This window comes from Opisthocomus hoazin, chromosome 27 (assembly GCF_030867145.1).
Source record: "Opisthocomus hoazin isolate bOpiHoa1 chromosome 27, bOpiHoa1.hap1, whole genome shotgun sequence".
Classification (NCBI taxonomy): Eukaryota; Metazoa; Chordata; class Aves; order Opisthocomiformes; family Opisthocomidae; genus Opisthocomus; species Opisthocomus hoazin.
This window is the reverse complement of record NC_134440.1, coordinates 8,526,407-8,547,333: the sequence shown is the minus strand read 5'-3', so window position 1 is coordinate 8,547,333 and position 20,927 is coordinate 8,526,407. Positions and strand designations below refer to the sequence as shown.

The 20,927-nt window shown below is 64.0% G+C and overlaps 1 protein-coding gene across 1 annotated transcript; it reads left to right on the top strand.

Moving 5' to 3' along the window:
* Positions 1–225: 225 nt before the first annotated feature.
* Positions 226–17,601, top strand: LOC104330395 (nuclear receptor ROR-beta). The gene is made up of 10 exons (XM_075444392.1): positions 226–414; positions 8,424–8,509; positions 8,611–8,752; positions 9,091–9,504; positions 9,935–10,056; positions 10,376–10,508; positions 11,531–11,638; positions 12,085–12,195; positions 12,561–12,673; positions 13,866–17,601. The coding sequence occupies exons 1-10, from the start codon at positions 408–410 to the stop codon at positions 14,025–14,027; spliced, it is 1,398 nt and encodes a 465-aa protein (XP_075300507.1). The 5' UTR covers positions 226–407; the 3' UTR covers positions 14,028–17,601.
* Positions 17,602–20,927: the final 3,326 nt, after the last annotated feature.

Genomic DNA, 20,927 nt, shown 5'->3' with positions numbered 1-20,927 from the left:
GCAGCGGGGGGCAGCGCCGAGCAACCCCCCGGCCCCCGGCCCCCGCCCCGGGGGGGCGAGCAGCCCCCGGCCCCGCCGGGCAGCGCCCGTCTGCAGCGCCGAGCACCGGCACGGCGGGGCTGGGGGGGATTGGGGGGAGGAGGAGGAGGAGGAGGAAGGGCAGGAGGTGGGGCTGGAAGTGAAACCGATTTGGAGGGGCGGGGCGGGGCGGGCTCGTCATGTGAACGGCCGCATGCTCGGGCAGAAGTGGGTCAGCGGCGCTGGAGGGGCAGGTGCCAGAGCTGCCCGGTGCCCCCCGGTGCCGCCCGGTGCCCCCCGGTGCCGCCGCTCCCGCCCGCTCCGCCGCACCGACCCCCCCCCCCCCCTCCATGAGCCCCCCGACGCGCTCCTGACCGCCGCCGGCCACGATGCGAGGTGAGTCCGGGGGGAGCGGGGGGACCCACCGGCTGCGGGGGGAGCAGCGGCAAAAGTTGTCGCCGGTGGGGGACGGGGGGGGGGACCCGGCGGCAGCCCGGCCGGTGACACCGGGGGGACCAGCATCAGCCCGGTCGGGGACGCGGGGGACACCCAGCATCAGTCTGACCGGAGAGGGACGAGGAGGGGGGAGGGACCCGGCATCAGCCCGGTGACACGGGGGGGGGCACCGGCATCAGCCCCGCCGGAGAGGGACGGGGGGGGACACCCAGCATCAGCCCGGCCGGGGCCGCGGGGGGACGCGGCATCAGCCCCGCCGGAGAGGGACAGGGTCGGGGGGGGGGGACCCGGCATCAGCCCGGTGACACGGGGGGGGGCCCGGCATCAGCCCCGCCGGGCTCGGTCTGGCTCCTCCAGCTCCCCCCTTCCTTAGGAATAAAATTCTTGTTTATTTTGCTCCGCTCTCCGACGCCGGCTTAGACCCGCTCTTAAGCTTTTCCTCGCACTAAACCCCTTAATCTCCTCCTCAATATGTTGCTCCCACCAGGGCTGGATTTATGGTGGGGGGGGTTTTCCCCCCTTTTCCTGCTCCCCACGGCTCCGGGGGCTCCGGGGGGAGGCTGCTGCGGGGGCAGGCGAGGGACCAGCCGTGATTTCGGGTGCCCCTCGTCCAGCGAAGGGGCCGAGGCACGCCAGCGCCTGCCTGATTTTGTCCCTTCCTGAAGGCGATCCCTACTTTTCATCCCTCTGGCTGGGAGGAGGAGGATGGAGGGAGGAAGGCTCTGGCGGGACAATGCGCTGGGGCCCAGCGATGGTGACGCAGCAGTGGCCGGACCCAGCTGTCCCCTTGCCTGTCCCCGGCGGAGCTGCTGGGACCTGACACCCCGGAGGGGGGGATTTTTACCCCCCCTTTAAAGCAGTTTTCCATCATTGCCTGCAGCGCCCGCGCCCTTCGCCCTCGCCAGGTCTCGAAGTTGTGGGGTGCGCGTCGTTAGGTGCCCTACTGGGGTGACATCTTTAGGTGTGTTTTGGGGGTGCACGTCTTTAGGGGGGGTTTGGGTGTACGCACAGGGACGTACGTCCTCGAGCTCCGCAGTTCGCCTCTCCTCCCTCCCCGGCGCGGCCGCGGGTGCTGCGGCTCTCCCACCCGCCGCACTCTTGTGTAATGGCGGGGCCGGGAGCGGGTGATGGCGAGGCGAGTCCCCCGCGTCCCCTTCCCGCCCCGTGACATCCCGGGATTTCACCTTTATTAGTGCGGAGGGAAGCATTAACGCCCGCCTAATTAATAACACTGCCTGGCTCTTACATAGCGCTTGCACAGCCAGCACCAGGCTTAATTAGCACCTGGGTAAACTTTTCCTTTTTTTTTAAAATTTTTTCCCTCCTCCCCCCCTGCCCCCAATTACTGTGCATTGGCCCTAATTAAGGGCCAACCCCCCACCCCCCTGATATCACATCATTTTCCCCCCGTGGGGCGTTTTTCCCGCAGTCCTGCCCGGCGCAGTGTCCCCATCTCTTGCCGAAGCCCGAGTGCCGCATGGCGACGCTGAATTGATTCAATCTCCCTTTTCTCCCCCAAAACCGCCACCGCCCTGCCCCATTCCCCAGGGGGCCACAGCAGCTCCTCGCTCCTGTCCTTCCCCGCGCTGCGGCCGGGCGCGAGGCTTTGCCTTGTATAATCCTATAGGGTTTCCAGCCCTCCTGCTCGCTTGTTTTGCAAGCGGCGTGGCGAGGAGCGTGCGGTGGCTCGGCAGCCTTGCCGACTTGTCCTAGTGACCTAAATCTGTCATTGGAAAAATCAGAGAGGGCGGAGGAGGAGCTTCCCTGCCCGTTTCGGCGGCGTGCGCACGTTGGCGCGGGCGCGGACGGCCAGCACCCACCAGCCCTGCCGCACGACGGCTGCGCCCGTCCCGGGTACCGCGGGACGAGGATGAGGATGGGGATGGATGGCCGTGCCCTTCACCTCCTACAAATAAAGTTGGAGGAGAAAGGCGACCGCCGGCAGCGTGGGGACCCGAAGGACCCAGCCAGGATTTGGGATCCTCGACCCCGATAACCCCGGCGAGCGGCAGCACCTGGAGGGGGAAGGCGCATTGGTGGGGGGACGTCGGTCCCTGTCCCCGCGGGTGGCAGGGGGTTTAACCCCGCAGCCCGGCTGGGGCCGTGCTGGCAGCATCCCCTGCCCATCCTGCCTGCCCTGCCCGTCCCTCCTCCCTGTCACGTTTAACTTTGAACTCGGCGGCAGCTATTTACGGAGCTGCTAATGTCTAAATCGCGCCCGGTTTATTGGATGTGGTGAGCAGAGCCGCTCTCACTGCCTTTATTTAGCCCCACGGAGATAATTCCCCTCTGATTTAGCCGCAGGGGTTCTCCTGCCACAGTTTCTCCCCACCCCGGCCGGTGGCAGGTCCCCTTTGCCAAAGTGCGAAGGGCTGCGTCCCGTGCCACACGGCACCGGAGCCAGTGAACCAGAGCAGCCGAGGCCATGGGGAACCTCGTTGCCCACCCGCCCGTCGCTGCTTGTGGCTGAACACCCCTGCTCACCACGATCTCCAAGCCAGGGGCACGTACTGCACCACAGGATGGGGAAAAAACAGCACCTTGCCAGGGGTCGGGGTGGCTGTGAAGCCGCTGGCCACGTGGCCACGAGCGAAGGTGGCTGGGAGGCACCCCGGGGCAGGGGGAGAGCGGCTGAGCCCTGTTCTGTCCCAGAGTTTCCAGGGCGTCTCTGCTAATCGATTAAGAAACCGGTTCCCACCTCCAGCATCACAGCCCTGCACGGAGCTGGAGTTGTGAAATTTAAATTTTCTGTATTGAGCCGATCGGTTTCCCGCACAGCCCTAGAGCTGCCGGTGCCCCTGGAGCCGGTGCCTGGGACGTGACGCTGGAGCCGTGCCGGCCGCGTGCTGCAGACCACCCCGGCCTCGCCTGGCCCCGGCCCATCTGGGGTGACCCACGAGGTCCGTGGGTGGGGATGGGATTTGCCAGCAGCCGAAATGCCGGGGTGCTGGGGGACCCCGGGGCGCTGCAGTGTCGGAGCCTGTTGAAGAGCCAGACCAACGGCGGATGTAAAGGGGCCATCATTCCCTTTATTGACTCCTTTATCCCTCCTCTGCCGGCTGCCCCCCCCGGCCGCCTTCCCAAGATCCAGCGGTGGCCGCTTGCTGCGGAGAAGTGCCATGGCTCCCGGGGGCAAGAGCCGCTCCAGGCCCTGGGGTCAGAGGCTGCCACGGGGGATGAGGGAGCGGAGCTGAGTTTTGGGGCAGGGATGAGGGGGGATGAGACAGCGTCGTGTGTCCCTGTGTGTCCCCATGGGTCCCTGCGCGATCCGGACCCATCCTCCTCTCCCTGCTCTGGGTGCGCTGAGGGGATGCTGAGCCGAAGCGGAGAGGGTGGCGGTGGCAGAGCATCACAGAATCCCAGCATCCCAGCATGGCAGGGGTTGGCAGGGCCCTCTGGGGGTCCCCCAGCCCAACCCCCTGCCCAAGCAGGGTCACCCAGAGCAGGCTGCACAGCACCGCGTCCAGGCGCGGCTGGAATATCTCCAGAGAAGGAGACTCCACAGCCTCCCTGGGCAGCCTGGGCCAGGGCTCCGGCACCCTCAGAGGGAAGAAGTTCTTCCTCGGGTTCAGCTGGAGCTTCCTCTGCTCCAGTTTGTGCCCGTTGCCCCTTGTCCTGTCACTGGGCACCACTGAACAGAGTCTGGCCCCATCCTCCTGACCCCCACCCTGCAGATATTTAGAGGCATTTCTAAGGTCCCCTCTGAGCCTTCTCTTCTCCAGGCTGAACAAGCCCAGCTCCCTCAGCCTCTCCTCCTAGGAGAGATGCTCCAGTCCCCTCCTCATCCTCGCAGCCCTGCGCTGGACTCTCTCCAGTAGCTCCTCATCTTTGTTGAACTGGGGAGCCCAGCACTGGACACAGCGCTGCAGATGGGGCCTCGGAGCACCCCTGTGCCCAGGCTGGGGCTGGAGGGGTGCTGGGGGGCTGCGGGGCTGCTGCTCGTTACTGGCAGTGCCCACCCTGTGGCATCGATTGCGGCAGCGGGACGGGCACAGACCGACTTTCCCAGCGGGTTGGCTGGGTCATGAGCCAGGGCACCGGGGAAGCCGCCTGCCCCAGCTCTCGTCCCGGCAGGAACGGCCGCGGGGACACGGAGCCACCCCCGAAACACCCGGAGCCTGGGTGGGTCTGCTCCCGAGGGACCCCCAGGGGAGGGGGTGGCCGTGTCCTGACCCCAGCCCCATGGGTTGCAGGGTGTGTGTGGGGGGTCTGCACCGAGAGCTTTGTAGAGACCTTCCAGTGCCCCCCCAAAACACACCCTCCCCCTCAGGGGTCTTCACCGCTCAGCCAGGGGCACCCAGTCCCCATCTAGCAGGTGTGTGTGGGGGGGTACCCCCAAAAAGCCTCCGGCAGCAGCAGAGGTTCCTGGGGCTCAGTGGGGTGCTGTGGCTTTTGCGGCGATCCCCCACCCCCCGGCACCGAGGGGAGGAGGAGGAGGAGGAGGATGGGGCCACCCACAGCCCCCGTGCCACAGAGGGAGGATCCGGACCCCCGCGGCCGCATCCTGCAGGACCTGCCTGGTTTTGGGGTGCAAGAGGGATGCCCGGCCTTGGGGTGGAGGCGATGGAGAGGAGGGTGTGCCGGCACGGGAGGAAGGTTGAGCCTTGCTCCGGGGAGGGCGGCTCTGGCTCTGCCGAAACCACCGGAGCCGCTTGCCTGGTTCGGGGGAAGCGGTGCCGGGCTGGAGGGGGCACCCACAGCCGGGTCCGGGGAGTGACGGGGGACCTGCGCCCTGGGGACCGTGCCGGGATGGAGCCGTGTCTCGGGGTGGCAAATGCCTGTCCCCAGCTCCAGGTATCGCCCCGAAGGCCCCGTCCCCAGCGACCAGAGGTCGGGGTGCTGCCGCGGGAAGGGTTAACGGCTGCGGCGTTACACAAGCGCGTGGGGCGGAAAGTGTGTCAGTGGGACAGGAGGGCTCCAGCCACGGGGCCACGCGCAGCGCCGCACCGGGGACCGACGGCCGCACCGGGGACCGACGGCCGCACCGGGGACCGACGGCCGCACCGGGGCCAACCGCCGCACCGGGGCCAACCGCCGCACCGGGGACCGACGGCCGCACCGGGACCGACGGCCGCACCGGGGCCAACGGCCGCACCGGGGCCAACCGCTGCCGGCATGGCCGAGCCCCGGGGCCGGACGATGCCGCGATGCCGCTTACACAAGGGCCGTCCGGTGGCAGCGGGCCGGGAGTTGGGCAAGAAGTATTTACAGTGGGAGGAGAGCAAATACCGCGACCGGGACATTTTAATTGCCGGCTGGAGATTATAATTTATTTTTTTTAACCCTTTTTTTTTTTTTTCCCCTGCTCCCTACTTTAGCACCGGTGACCCTGGGGAGGGGGGGTTCGCTGCCGAGCTTTGATGCTCGCAGGGTTGTGGTGAGAGGAGGAGGAGCCCACCACACTGGTGGGGAAACTGAGGCACAGCGGGGGGGCATGCCCAGGGTGTGTGGTCTGCTGTGATGTTTCCCCTCGATCGCGGGGGGATCTGGGGGATGTGGGGTGCCGCTGCAGCTACCCCAGCACCCACATCCCTCCCCGTCCTGCTGGATTTGCTCCAGGGGGGTGTCCGGGGGTCCCGGGGGAGACGTGGCCGCGGCACGAGGGGATGCCGAGGGAGCCGTGGCGGTGATTCAGCCGGGGCTTACGAACAGCGCAGCAATTAAACGCTGTTCTGGGCTGTAATTGCCATCATGCCAGGGTTACGGCCGTATCTTCACGTCAGTTATTTGGGGCGAACGTCTTACGAGCGGGTCAGGTGCTGGCGGCGGGCACAGCCGTGTAATTAGCAGGATGCTAATTAGAGCCCCAAGAGGCTGTGGGCACACGGCAAGCGGCTGGGGCTTCTCCTTGGCAGCATCCCAGGGTGATGGTTGGCTCTGGAGGAGCCAGGAGAGCTTCGTCCCCACATACCCGTAGCCCTGCCCGTGCCGGCTGCGGGGGTCTCGGGGTGGGGGGGTCCCCTCCGCCTGGGGGTGTGGGGCTGGGATTTGGCCATCGGCATCGCATGAAGCCATGGCACCGCTGGGAGCCGGTGACCGGCTCTGGGGGCCCCGTGGGGCGAGCGGAGCGGCACCCTCGGGCTCCGCTCGGTGGGAGACGGCAGGCGCGAGGGCCGCGCTCAGTTCGGTGCTCTGCGGCGCGCGCGGTGCCGGTAATTGCGGGGAGCCGGGAGTATCGGCCGCGGGCGTGAGGGCGCGGCGCCCCGGCGATGCATCACCCCGCTGCTGCCGGCGCCTGCAATTACGTTGCATAACGAAGCGACGCTGCTTCCTGCCGGGGGTGGCATCGCCTCCCTGTGCCCCCCACCGTGCCCCCACCTCTGTCCCGTCCAGTCCCCCAGTGACAGGGACAGGGTGTCGGGGTGGGGAGGGGTCCCCACGGTTTTGTGGGGCACGGGTGAAGGCGGCGGTGGGAGCCGGGGAATCGGGGGTGTCTCGGTCGTCGGAGCCCGCTGGCAAGACGGGGGTGGCCGCACGTGGCCCTGCCTCCGTCCCCCCACCGAAGGGGTGACCCCGGGGCTGCGATGCCAGCGCGGAGGGGCTGGGACTGGAGGGTGCCCTCGCCAGCCCTGCCCCCTCCCTGCCCACCCTGGAGGGCCGTCCTGCTGTCCCAGGCCCAAAACTACATCAGAGGTGCTGGGGAGGGGCAGGGTGGGATGTGGCTCCCGTGGTGAGGGGGGCAACGACCCACAGCCCGGGGAGAGGCCCCGGGAAGGGGGGTGAACCCCAAAATTGCCTGATGCCTTTAGGGCAGGAGCTGAGCAGCGAGTCAGTGGATGGAGGAGGGGGACGTATGGCTGGCAGGGACTGACGGCAGCCCCGGGGGACCAGTAGCATCCCCGGGGGACCGATGGCAGTGCCAGGGGGCCACTGGCATCCCTGGGGGTCCAACGGCAGCCTGGCTGCCCCACTGCACCTCGCACAGACCCCAGAGCAGCGAGGGACCCCGGGGTGCCGACCGCAGCAGGGCTGTCACCCACAGAGGTGGCCCCCGCTGGCAGCAACCCCCAGAATGTCCCTCGACCAGAACCGGTCGCTCCCGGGGGAGGAGAGAGGCAGAAGGGAATTACCCGAGCCGGGGATTTGCGCAGGCCCAGGAGATTTGAAATAACCATAATCTGGCTGCCGGGGTTATTTTGGCACGGCGGCGGCTGCCCAGCACCCTTGAGAGCGACGCCAGGCTGAGCCCGGCCGGGGGCCGCGGGGGCCGGCGCGGGGATTAGAGGGTGCAGAGATGCCGGGAGGCACGTACGAGTCCCGGGGGTGCCCCGCGTCCCCCCCTCTGCAGAGCCAGCGCAGATCTGGGGCAGCTGGAAAATGAGGAGGACGAAGCCTATTAGCAGCTCAGTGCCAGCGAAGCAGAAGCGGGGAGGGAAGCGGATTTGCGGGGGGAAGGGGACTGGGACCTTGAGCTGGTGATGGCTATATTGGTCCTGGGTTTCAAAGGAGCTGCTGGCAGGGGGCCCCCGGACCCTCTGCTTGGGCCGGACCCCCGGCAGGAGAGCGTCCGTGGCTGCAGGGACGGGGATGGTCCCTGTGCCAAGGATGTCCCTGTCTGTGGTGCCACCCCGCAGCGTGCACGCACCGGGTGAAAAATAAAGGGAATGAGCCCAAAACGGGGTCTTGGGTGGGCTGAGGCGCAAACATGCTGTGCTTTCGGAGCTCGGAGGGCTCTTCTACCCGGCTCCTGGTGATGGAGAGGATGGGGGAGCGGGTGGGGGTATCCCGCTCCCTGTGTGGGCCTTTTTGGGGTCCCCTCTGAGGCACAAGCATCCTTGCGGGGTCTGCCGGAAGGGCTGAGCTGCCGGCGGGTCCAGCTCTCGTGCCTCAGTTTCCCCAGCTGCCAAGCAGGGCTCTGGCTGTTGCGGGGGGAGGGCCACCTCCCTCGTTCGGTTCAGCCCGTCGTTAACCACCGTGGTTTTTCCCCCCTTTTCCCTCCTCCGCCGCAGCCCAAATCGAAGTGATCCCGTGCAAGATCTGCGGAGACAAGTCCTCGGGGATCCACTACGGCGTTATCACCTGCGAAGGCTGCAAGGTGAGCCCGGGGACGCCCGGGGACGGGCACCGGCGGGGCGGGCGGCTGCAGGGGCTGGCGTCCCGCCGGGCGCTTTCCCAACGCCTCCCCGTCCCGCGCAGGGATTTTTCCGGAGGAGCCAGCAGAACAACGCCAGCTACTCCTGCTCCCGGCAGAGGAACTGCCTGATCGACCGCACCAACCGCAACCGCTGCCAGCACTGCCGCCTGCAGAAATGCCTGGCGCTGGGCATGTCCCGCGACGGTGAGTCCTGCCCGGGGTCCCCAGGGGCTCGGCTGCCCCTCGGGGCGAGGTGGGCTGTCAGGGCCAGAGCTGCTTCCCCCGTGAGGGGTTTGGGGAGCAAGAGATGCTTTTGCATTTTCCACAGGAAAACTTAAATCAATGCTGTTTCGTTCAACCCGGGGCGGTCTGGGGCGGGGGGTGCGTCCGCTGGGGCTCCTGCCCTGCTCAGGGGTCACAGACCCCCAAACCTCGTGCTCCCCCGGGAGCCGGGACCCTTCCCGGGGCAGGCGGGCGGTGGTCGCTGCCGCTCTGCGGGGGCGAAGCTGCCCTGACGCCGCCGGTGTCTCCTCCCCGGGCAGCGGTGAAGTTTGGCCGCATGTCGAAGAAGCAGCGGGACAGCCTCTACGCCGAGGTGCAGAAGCACCAGCAGAGCCAGGAGCAGAGCGGCGGCACCAAGGAGGAACCCGAGCCCCTGAGCCGCGTCTACACCACCAGCGTCAGCAGCGGGCTCTCGGACCTGGACGACATCTCCACGCTGTCGGACGGGCTCCTCTTCGACTTTCCCCTCACCCCCGACGGCAGCAGCACCTACTACAACCTTGACCTGCTCGCCTCGGCGCAGCCCTCGCCTGACCAGTCCAGCCTGGACGTGGCAGATGCCACGCTCATCAAGCAGGAGTCCGTCTACGAGCTGATGCTGGAGCCGGCCCTGTTCGCGCACGGCGCGCTGGAGGGCGGCCAGCTCTCTGCCGAGATCTCCGTCCTCGAGCTCGGTGAGTGTGGGCGCGGTCCCGGCGCGACGCCAGGCACACGCGGGGCGCGCAGCCCTGGGAATGGGGCTCGGTGCAGCACCGGGCGCTTTGCAGGGCGCATCCAGCCCTGGGTGCTCGTGTGGCGCCGGGCACATTCACGGCGAGGGACCGACCCAGCCTCGGCTCTCGGAGCAGCCCCAAGCCCATCCCCTCCTCCAGGCTGAGCACTGACAGAGCTCGGTGCACCCAAGGTCATGCGGAGCGTCCCCCCTCTGCCCTGGGGACAACCCCTGACACCCCGTCTGTCCTCAGACCCCTGTGACATCGCGTGGGAGCCCCTCTGCCCCTGCAGCCCCCCAGGACACCCGGGAGGGGACGGTGTTGGGGTGCGGGGACCCCGGGACCGGCGGGGTCCCTGGGGGGCTCATCGCCTGCTGCCCTTGCCTTGCAGACCGGGTGGCCCAGAACGTGGTGAAGTCGCACCTGGAGACGTGCCAGTACACGACGGAGGAGCTCAAGCGCCTGGCGTGGAGCCTCTACTCCCCCGAGGAGGTCCGCGCCTTGCAGAGCAAGGTGAGTGCCGCCGCCACGGCCCCCTCCGGCTCCCCGTCACAGCCAGAGCCACCGCAGCCCTCGGCAAGGGCCACCGCTGTCCCCCGGTGCTGCAGCCAAGGAAGGCGAGGAGGATGAGGAGGGTCTTTTGGTGCTTTGGGAGCTGTGTGAAGCCCAGTTGGGAGGGATGGGGGGAGGGGGTGGCATGGCACCCGGGTCCCTTCCCCGCCCCGTGCAGTGGGGACGGGGGGGACAGCAGAGCCAGGGTGACATGCTGGCAGCAAGCCCCGGGTGACAGGGTGGCGGCGAGCCCTAAGGGACGTCCCCGCTGTGTCGGCAGAGCTGCGAGGCCATGTGGCAGCAGTGCTCGCTGCAGATCTCCAACGCCATCCAGTACGTGGTGGAGTTTGCCAAGCGCATCGACGGCTTCATGGAGCTCTGCCAGAACGACCAGATCATCCTCCTGAAAGCCGGTGAGAGCAGGGGACCCCGCCGGCCCCCTCGCATCCCCGCTGTCACCCTCGCGTCCCTGACACCTGAGCAGCAGCCGCCGTGCCAGAGGCAAATCCCATCTTTTCTCTTGGCTGAGAAGAGATTCCCTTTGGGATCTCCCCTCCCTCGCTGCTCCCGTTGCCCCCGGGCTCGGCATCGGTGCTCGGGGACGGGTACCGGGCTGGAAGGAGTCGAAGGTCAGGTTCAAGGGCGATGGTGTAGAGATGCGGGGAGCGGCTGCCCTGGGCAGAGGCTTTTCTCCGTGGTCGCCCTCAATCAAACGTCACCCACAAACCGGGATGGAAATGAGCACGGCGGGTTTTCCCTCTTGAAAAGGGGTGCCAAGCCCCAAGGGGAGCAGGGAGGGAGGAGAAGAAAGGGTTGCCCAGTGAGAGACTGGGAAGAAGAGGACGACGGCAGCAAACGCCCCTGTCCCCCCCCCGTCCGTCTGCGCGAGCCGGTGACACCGTGCCCAGGCGAGGGAGATGAATGCACAGAAGTCCCAAAATACCAAAAAAAGTGGAAAAACTGCCTAGTTTCTAAACTTTTGGGGTGGGGAGCTGAGAGCCTCACCCTGCGCAGGGGATGTGTGCCAGCGGCCTGGCAGGGCGCTGTACCCCGAAGCCAGAGCTGGCCCTGCCTGGCGCGCTGGAGTTTAACTCGTTCTTTCATTTCTTCCTTCCATTTTCTCCCTATTTTGTTTCACCCTCTCCTCTCTCGGTGCTCCACCATGACCTCGATCGATCTCCGGGTCCGGCTGCAAATGCCTGGATAATATTTGCTTCTGGTGAAATACTGTGGTCGCAATTGGAAACCTAAAAAAAAAACCCAAAACACCAACCTCGAAACCCAAATTGGATTTATCGGAATAACCTCTCTGCTCTTGGGAACAAACGATCTGGGCTTCAAACCGCACCGGGGGTTTTCCCTCTTTCTGACGTTTGGTCCTGGGCTGATGGAACCCCCCTGCCCTGCCCTGCGCTGCGCTCGCTGCCTGCGTCAGGCTGCCTCGAGGTGCTCCTGATCCGCATGGTCCGCGCCTTCAACCCCCTGAACAGCACCGTCCTCTTCGAGGGGAAGTTCGGTGGCGCGCAGATGTTCAAGGCGCTCGGTAAGCGCCGCTTCGCCGCGCCTCTCTCGGGGCTCTCGACTCGCCGATGGGGCTGGGGTTTGCAGCTGGGCTAAATCCCGGGGGGCCGGGGCGGGGGGAGACCCTCCTGCGTTTGCTGCTGCTCCCGGTGGGGTCGGGTTGGTGTGCGCTGTGGTCAGGACCCGCTTTCCACCCCCACCCAGAGCCCAGCGATGCCGGGCATCCCCTGCTGGGGACCCCCCCTTCACCCTTCCTGTCTCCCAAAAGCTTTCCGAGCCCTGGGTGCAGCTGGGGTGGGGGTGTAGGGGTGCCGCTGGGGTGGGGGTGTGGGGGTGCAGCTGGGGTGGGGGTGTAGGGGTGCCGCTGGGGTGGGGGTGTAGGGGTGCTGCTGGGGTGGGGGTGTAGGGGTGCCGCTGGGCAGTGCAGAGCCGTGACGGCCCCTTCCTCCCCCGCCGTCCCCCCATCAGGCTGCGACGACCTCGTCGGCGCCGTCTTCGAGCTGGGGAGGACCCTGTGCCGCCTGCAGCTCTCGGATGAGGAGCTCGCCCTCTTCACCGCCGCCGTCCTGCTCTCCCCGGGTACGGGGGGCTGGGGGGGGGGACGTGGCAGCCGGGACTGGGAGGGGGGGGGGAGGTCTCATGCCAAAGCTGGGGAGAGCTGACCCGTAAATCTGAGCGCTGCTGGGTGATTGAAGTTATTCTCGGGAAGGGAGGTTGGGGTAAAAATGCATCTGCAGGTGCACAAAATGCCCCTGCCAGAACTCCTCGGTGCGAGGAGGAGCCCCCGCAGTGGGGTGGGGGGTGGAGAGGGGCTGCCTGGCCCTGCCACCGTCCCCAAAACCACCCCGGAGAGCAGGAGGGGTTAAAAGAGCGAGAGGCCACGGCAGCATGCTGGGGGAGACCCCCGTGGCGGCACTGACGCGGCCGATGGCCGTCTCCTGTAGATCGCCCGTGGCTGACGGAGTCCAAGAAGGTGCAGAAGCTCCAGGACAAGATCTACGTGGCCCTGCAGCATGAGATCCAGAAGAAGCACTCTGCCGAGGACAAGCTCTCGAAGGTAGTGGTGTTGCTCGCGTGCGGCATGGGGAACCCGGCCGGGGCGCGGTGCGGGTGCCGTGGGGAAGACGTCTGAACCGGTGGACGTGGCTGCGCCAGAGCTTGGCATCCAGGCGCGGGTGTTTTTGGGGGGCGAGCCCTGGGACCTACTGAAGGAGGAGGAGAATTTCTCCTTCCCAGGGCCGTGCATCTCCGTTGTGGTGCAGGCAGAGGCAGCCCCGTGCTGCTGAACCCGGCAGCGCGTCAGGCAGCGGGCGTTTGGGGCAAAAGGAGCTGTTTTAGGAACACTTTCACAGAATCACAGAATGTTCGGGGTTGGCAGGGCCCTCTGGGGGTCCCCCAGCCCAACCCCCTGCCCAAGCAGGGTCACCCAGAGCAGCTGCACAGCACCGCGGCCAGGCGGGGCTGGAATATCTCCAGAGAAGGAGACTCCACAGCCTCCCTGGGCAGCCTGGGCCAGGGCTCCGTCACCCTCAGAGGGAAGAAGTTCTTCCTCGGGTTCAGCTGGAGCTTCCTCTGCTCCAGTTTGTGCCCGTTGCCCCTTGTCCTGTCACTGGGCACCACTGAGCAGAGTCTGGCCCCGTCCTCCTGACCCCCACCCTGCAGATATTTAGAGGCATTTCTAAGGTCCCCTCTCAGCCTTCTCTTCTCCAGGCTGAACAAGCCCAGGTCCCTCAGCCTCTCCTCTTAGGAGAGATGCTCCAGTCCCCTCCTCATCCTCGCAGCCCTGCGCTGGACTCTCTCCAGTAGCTCCTCATCTTTGTTGAACTGGGGAGCCCAGCACTGGACACAGCGCTGCAGATGGGGCCTCACCAGGGCAGAGCAGAGGGGGAGGAGACCCTCCCTGACCTGCTGCCCACACTCCTCCTAGTGCACCCCAGGATCCCATTGGCCTTCTGGGCACCCAGGGCACGCTGCTGGCTCATGGTCACCCTGTCATCCCCCAGCACTCCCAGTCCCTCTCCTCAGAGCTGCTCTCCAGCCTGTACTGGTGCCTGGGGTTGTTCCTCCCCAGGTGCAGGACCCTGCCCTTGCCCTTGTTGAACCTCATCAGGTTCCTCTCTGCCCAACTCTCCAGCCTGTCCAGGTCCCCAAACCCCCCCGCTTGTCCCCAAGGGAGGGGCATTGGTGACGTGAGTGATGCTGGCTGGGAATCTCGTGCTCACCAGCTCTGGCTCCTGCTTTCCCCGCAGATGGTTTCCAAGCTGCCCTTGATGAAGACCATTTGCAACCTGCACTTGGACAAGCTGGAATTTTTCCGTCTCCTGCACCCAGAGACCGCCATGAACTTCCCACCCCTCTATAAGGAGGTCTTCAACTCGGAGCTGCAGTACAGCGACCCACGGGAGAGCTAAGGCTCCAGCCGCCGGCCCCCTTCGAGTTCCCCAAAATCTGGAGATGAACTAAACTTTAGAGGTTTGGGGCAGTTTATTTAAATCAAATAATCAAACTCAAGAGAACCTGGGGGGCTGGGGTGTCTCCCCAGCCCCGTTTCCTCGCCGTGGATTGCAATAGCTCTTGAATGTAAAGCACCTTGAAGGAAAAAAACCAACGGACTTTGCCATACCAGTGAAATGAATGTGAAATCTCCGCTCGGGACAGGAGATGCTCCTGGCAGGGGTAAGGGACTGACTGCTCCCCGCAGCGCGCGGCTCCCGGGGAGCGCACGCCACGCACACGCCACCGCGCTCGCAGCACGGCCGTTCCTGCCGTCCCGGCTGCACTCTCCGTCTCCGATTGTTAATTTTTTTTTTTTTTTAATTATTGTTTTTATTTTATTGTTTCTACCCAAACGCAAGGCATGGGATAAAGAAGGGGCGATGCAGACTCGGCCGGATAGGGGTGAGCCAGGCCGGTGGGGGCAGCTTTGGGCTCCCGGCTGGAGCCAAGGAGGGGGCGAAGGCAGAGCCTTTGCTTTATTCCTTCGCCCACGGGGCATGGGGTGACCTCAAGAGCTCGGCCAAGAAAGACCCGGCTGTGGCTGGGGGGAGAATCAGCACAGGATTTTCCCGTGGAGGAGGCTGATTTGAGGGAAAGGATGCCCAGCGCGGCGGGGAGAAGCTTTGCAGGGTCTCCGTGCCCTCCGTCGCGGCGTTTTCCCAAATGCCCGCCGAACTCCCCATCCAGCTGGCCGACTGCCTGGCTTTTCGGAGCCGGATCGGCAGGTCCACCCGCCTCGGGCCGCCTTTCCGCATCCTGAGCGCTTCTCGAAGAGGGGCTTTGCCCTTGCGACCTTGGCCAAATCCCAGCTCCCGACTGTGGGTGCAGCTGCCGGGGCTGGGTGCCCGGCCCCGCGCGTCATCGCAGGCAGTGGCTCTTCGGGTGCTGGCTGTCGCGTGTGCTTTTCTTACCAAGACCGTTAAATCTGTCCCATGGCTCAGCACCCCGAGGAGGTTTTGTGGCCTTTGCCCAGCCCACAGCTGGTCCCACTGCCGGGTCCCCCCTTCCCGCGCCGGGACTGCCGGGAGCATCGCCGCGGCTGCTGTCACAGGTGGAGTCACACCCAGGCTTTTCCCCCCAAGGAGCTCTTTAGAACTGTTATTCTGTGGTTTGTTCTCTATTTAGCACGACCTGGGAGCTTTTTAGGGGGAGAAGCTGCCTGTCGGGGTCAGGGGGAAGCGAAAGGTCCTTGTTGCTTCCCCGGAGGGCGCGGTGTGGTTGGGACCTGCTGCTCTGAGCTTGGGAGGCTCCAAAGGTGAAGAAGGGATGGGTCTGTGGGGTGATGCTGCGATCGCCCGCAGCCGGCGGGGCCACAGGAGGGACTCTACGGCCAGGCTCTGCGGGTGGTTTTTCCGTCCCTATTCCTGCTCCTCCTGCAGCGAATGCCAAAAGCTACAAGGGAAAAACCTGCTCCGAGGCAGCCCCAGTTTCTGCTGGCGAAGGGCTAAAACCCCGAGCCCCTTCCTGCTTTGTGTTGCTTTCTCGTGTGTCCAACCCCATCCTCTGGCAGCTCGGATCATCCCCGAGCGTCAGCCGAAGACCTTCGGTTCCATAACTGCACCCCTCCAACTAAACGAGCAGCTTTCCTAGCGAAGGTAGGGGATATCCATGCTTTCGGTTAAAAGACCTCCTAGGGAAGACCGTGGACCAGCCTCAACCAGGGAAGGCTCGCCAGGAAGCCGACGGGATTTCTGCTTCGGTATAAGGCAGAGAAAAATTTGGGACTGTGCTATTCCCTGGCAGCCGCCGTCCGCCACGTACAGTCGTGGGCTTTCTGGTTTTGCTCACCGCCGTCTGGACTGCTGCTCGGAGCACGTCGGGCCGTGTCAGCCCGGTTTCTCCCCGATGGCGTTAGAGGCCGGGTCTCCGGGGAAGGCTGCCGCCCCTCCTGCAGCCCCACGCCATGTCGAGTGCCAATGCGTCGTTCTCTGGCGCAGCGTTCGCCGGGGCGGGGATGCGCCGTGCTTGTTTCCTGCCCTCTCGGATCCTAAAAGCTCGTGAGGAGCGAGAAGTCAGTACTGCCTTTTTCATCTAGAGGGTTGTGCCTTTCTTTGAAGAACCGTTTGCTTGCCGGCTCCTCTCTGCGGGGGAAAAGCACTCGAGAAAACGAAATCTGCTTTGTGGAGGAGGCTTCGCCCTCCGTTTCTGCGGGGCAGCAGCACTCCCCTTCTCGGACGAAACAGCTGCCGGCATTTTAAAATGTTTGTGGGGCAAAAAACAAGCACACAGCCTTCTTCACGTCCCCGGTGTTCGTCAGCCAACGTGCACCAACGGTCAGCGTCCCCATTTTCATTTCTTCCGGCAAAGAAACCAAGAAAGCACCTTAAGTCAGGAAAAGACCGAGCCCTCGTCACCGGTTGCGTTTTTCTGGCTTACGAGACAGCGTCCATCTCATGGGAGAGATTTTGGATTCTGAGCAATAAACCCCCCTCCATGGGAGTCTAGGGAAGACTGGAAGTATTAAATGTGTGTAACTCAACCTGCCGAACCGCGGGAACCTGCACTTTGAAGTTCTCTTTAAGGGAACCAACTTGTCGATGAAGTGATTTCTTGGGAGGCGATAAACGATTCGATGTCGATGAAGTGATTTCTTGGGAGGCGATAAACGATTCGATGTCGATGAAGTGATTTCTTGCCTGGGATGGGCAGCGCGCGTCGAAAGGGATGGCAGGGGCGCGCCGCACCCCCACGGCACCTCTGCCGCTGCGGCCTCTGCTCTCGGCTCGCCCGGATCCGCGGGGCAGCGGCGGCCGTGCCAAGGTCCCTCGCGCTGCCCCGGTGCCACCGAGAGACAGCGGCTTGGCAGAGCCGGGCGTCAAGCTGGCAGGGCAGGGGCGAACGAACAAGCCCGGGTAGAAATGCCCGCACAAGGGAGATTTCCACGCTGCCCTGCGCCGCAGCTGCGTGGGGCCGGCGGAGGTGACGCTCGGGAGCCCCGAGCCCCCCGAAGCGCTTCGATGCGTGGTCCTCGGCGTCGCCGTTTCCGTCCCGCCGGCCGCGAGACGTTTTGATGCTTTGTTTGCAAAGGGACCCCGGCAGCGGTTGCCTCGAGCGGGGCGGCCTCAGCCGCGAGGGATTGCTCTTTTCCAGATGAAGATGAATTTTGTGTTTGTTTGCTCTGGCAGTTTAGCTGAGTGTGCATTTCCACCTCCAGAACCCTCACACTGTGTATAAAAATGGATAAAAAAATATATATAATATATATTCTTGTGAATGTTGGTGCAAAAAGAGAAAAATATATAAAGTTTCAGTCGGTTTTATGTTATTTTTTATCTACATGAATGAAAGGAAGAAATGGAAAACATTTTTTTCCATTGACCACCCTCCACACACCTGTAGATACCGACAGGTTTACTGGAAATGTTTTACTTTTTAGATGTAGGAACATGCTTCTGTTCTCATTGAATGTTCTGTCTTGTAAGATTGTAATTTCTATTTTTTTAAAGAAAAGAAAATAACTAAATAAAATTTCCTCTTTTGGACCGGTCAGCTAGGAAGGGAGGGCAGGGGAGGGAGAAATGTTTATTTAAGGACAAAAGCGTTGTCTGAATTTTTCATGACATTAAATAAAAAGTAATATAATGTATGGACGAAAACCTTTTTATTGAGGTGTATTCTATAGGCATATAGATGTATATCGCACAAAATTTACAGGAAAAAAAATAAAGTCTGTTTTACAAGGTTAAAAAAAAACATAATCACGTTGGAAATAGCAACTGTGAGTCCAGATTTTAGCAGAGGGGGAGGCTGGAAGCGAACCCTGCAAAGTCATGGGAAAACCTTTCCTTCCTGCAGCGGGACCGAGCTGTTCCGGAAGCCCCGACCCCGCGGGGGTTCGGACACGAGGCTGGGTTGGGGATGTTGTGAGGGATTACTGGGACACGGCCGGGACCGGGCTGGGAAGGATCCCGAGATCTGGGAAGGGGCTTCGTCGGGGAACGCGCGGGTCAGCCACCACCTGCTGTGGGCAGCGACCGCACCGGGGACGCATCGGTGCGGGGAGCACGGGGATTCGTTTTCAGACAGTACGCAGTCCTGGCTCTAAACTAAAAGAGGGCAGATTTAGACTGGATATTAGGAGGAAATTCTTCCCCATGAGGGTGGTGAGGCCCTGGCCCAGGCTGCCCAGAGGAGCTGTGGCTGCCCCCTCTCTGGCAGTGCTCAAGGCCAGGTTGGACAGGGCTGGGAGCACCCTGGGCTGGTGGAAGGGGGCCCTGCCCATGGCAGGGAGCTTGGAATGGGATGATCTTTAAGGTCCCTTCCAGCCCAAACCATCCTATGATTCTATGATTCTATGATTCTACAGGCCCTGGATACCATAACAGTGAAGGACTCAGCTGCAAGGATTCCTCTCCATCCCGGCGCAGACGGTTTGGAGGTATCCCTGGGCGTTAAGTGTGCAAATCCCATCCTCGTTTCCCTCTGCTTCCCCTGAAAAACCTCGCCCGGTTGCTCGCTCCCTGCACCCCGGGCAGCTCCACAGCAGCTGCGTCCCGCGGCGGCGGCAGCCGAGCTGTCCGGGAGCTGCAGAGCAGAGCGAAACGATGGTGAGGGATCCTTGCACCCGCGGGGTCCGTAAACCCCAGGGGCTGGTGTCACCGGCTGCCCAGCCGCTCCCGGGAGGTGGCACGTGTCCTCCTCCGTGGTCCCCACTTGGAGTCCATCTATCCCTGGAAATCTGGTGGTCAAAACCCGTGTGGACGTGGCACTTGGGGACATGGTTTGGCAGGCGTGGTGGCGGTGGATTGGCGGCTGGACTCGATGACCTTGGAGGTCTTTTCCAACCTTAACGATTCTGTGATGATTCTATGGATAAATCCTGGCTGCTGCGGAGAGCTGGGAACAGCCACAAAGAGGGCACGGCTCGCAGAGAGGTGGGGAAGGGTCCTCGTCCCGTTTGGAGCGGGAGGGAGCGGAGCTGGGGCGGCCGGGACTGCGGGGAAGCGGAGCGGGAGCACGCAGGGATGCCGGAGCCGCGGCAGCAGTCATGGCCTCGCCGAGCTGCCGCACACTGGCAGGTTTGTTAGGTTTTCATTTTTACAAAGGCCTCCTTTCCCACAAAAATCATGTTTCTGCATTTCTTTTAGGAATAAAAAAAAATGAAAGCATGAGAAATCAGGTAAAAAATTCTGTGCAAAGAACTGCTCTGCAGACAAAACACATTCATGGAAAAGCGGCCTTTCGGTGCCGGGGGAGACGCTGGGAGCTGTGGAGAGCAGCGCTGGCACCCGCAGCCGGTGGGATCCCGCGGCCCCCGGACGCCCCAACGCTGCCAGGGAGACGCGGCGGGACGGGACGGGACGGCCCCAGGAGCTGCCGGTGCGAGGGGGCCCTGGCACCCGCTGCCCCTGGGCTCTGCTGCCCCGCTGCACACCCCACCTGCCCCCCATCCCTCCCTCTTACTGGTGGCCCAACATCCCCAGTAGCACTGGGTTTACTGGGGGGGAGTGACCTCTACTGGTTTGTAGCTAAAATATTCCCTGCACATCTGCGCCACTCCCAGATGGATGGCGGCAGCAGGCCTGGCCTCCCCCCCCCCCCCAAAATTATTTGCCCAGCTGGTGAAGCCAGCAGCCGGCGGCTCTGCCCACACCGGGCAGCAACCCCCAGCCAAGCCGGGCAGCCCGCCGCGAGCCGAGCCCCAGGGACGGCGTTTTAGGGAAATCTTGCAGACGGCGGGTGCGAAGGGCTCGGCCTTTGCTGGGCGAGGTGTCAGAGGGGCGAGCGAGAATCCCCCAGCGCGGAGCCGGCAGCGCAGCCGCCGCTGTCACCGCCGGGAATGGGGTTTTCGAAAGCAGAACAGGGCTGGTACGGGGCCAGACGAACAGCACGGCCACGGCGCTGGGGACAGTGCGGTCCGCGTGCCGAGGGGCCTCACGCAGTCCGACTGATGTGGGAAATTGGTGTTTTGTTTGATTTTGCGACGGCTTTAGCTTTATTTTGTGCCATCGCTCTGCAGCCGTGGCGGGGCGAGGGGTGCCCGCTGCTGGTTTGCTGGCGAGGGCGGCCGCGAGTTCAGGCGGAAATCAGAGAGACCGCTGCGAGATGGCCGGAGGGGAGCGGGGACGCACAAGGCCCGGTGACCAGACATTTGCTGTCGATAGGCAGCATCCCTCCAGCTGGAGCTTGCTCTGTGGTTTGGGGCTCCGCCAGCACAGACAGCTCGGGAATTCTGAGCCAAAGGTGAAGAGCACACAGCAAGGAGGACTGCGAGCCTTCATCCAGCAGACCTCCACAGGCGACCACCAGACGACACTGCGCAGGCGCTGAAGAGGGCCGGAGTATGATAATGAACCCCTAGAAATAATTATAACAATCATTCCTATTCCCAGAACTAATTGCAATCATCCCGCCTCATTGGACACACTTTGCAGTAAGTAGTGGGTGCTGCGTGACGGGGTGTGCAGGGCAGGAGCGGTCCCCTCGCACCCGGCTCGGTAACGCTCCGTGAGCAGAGGGTTTGTTCCCGTACCTCAGGACGGAGCTCGGGAACCGGTCTGGGGGTGCTCAGCCGGCCCAGAATCCCAGAATGGTGGGGGTTGGCAGGGCCCTCTGTGGGTCCCCCAGCCCAACCCCCTGCCCAAGCAGGGTCACCCAGAGCAGCTGCACAGCACCGTGTCCAGGCGGGGCTGGAATATCTCCAGAGAAGGAGACTCCACAGCCTCCCTGGGCAGCCTGGGCCAGGGCTCCGGCACCCTCAGAGGGAAGAAGTTCTTCCTCGGGTTCAGCTGGAGCTTCCTCTGCTCCAGTTTGTGCCCGTTGCCCCTTGTCCTGTTGCTGGGCACCACTGGACAGAGTCTGGCCCCGTCCTTCTG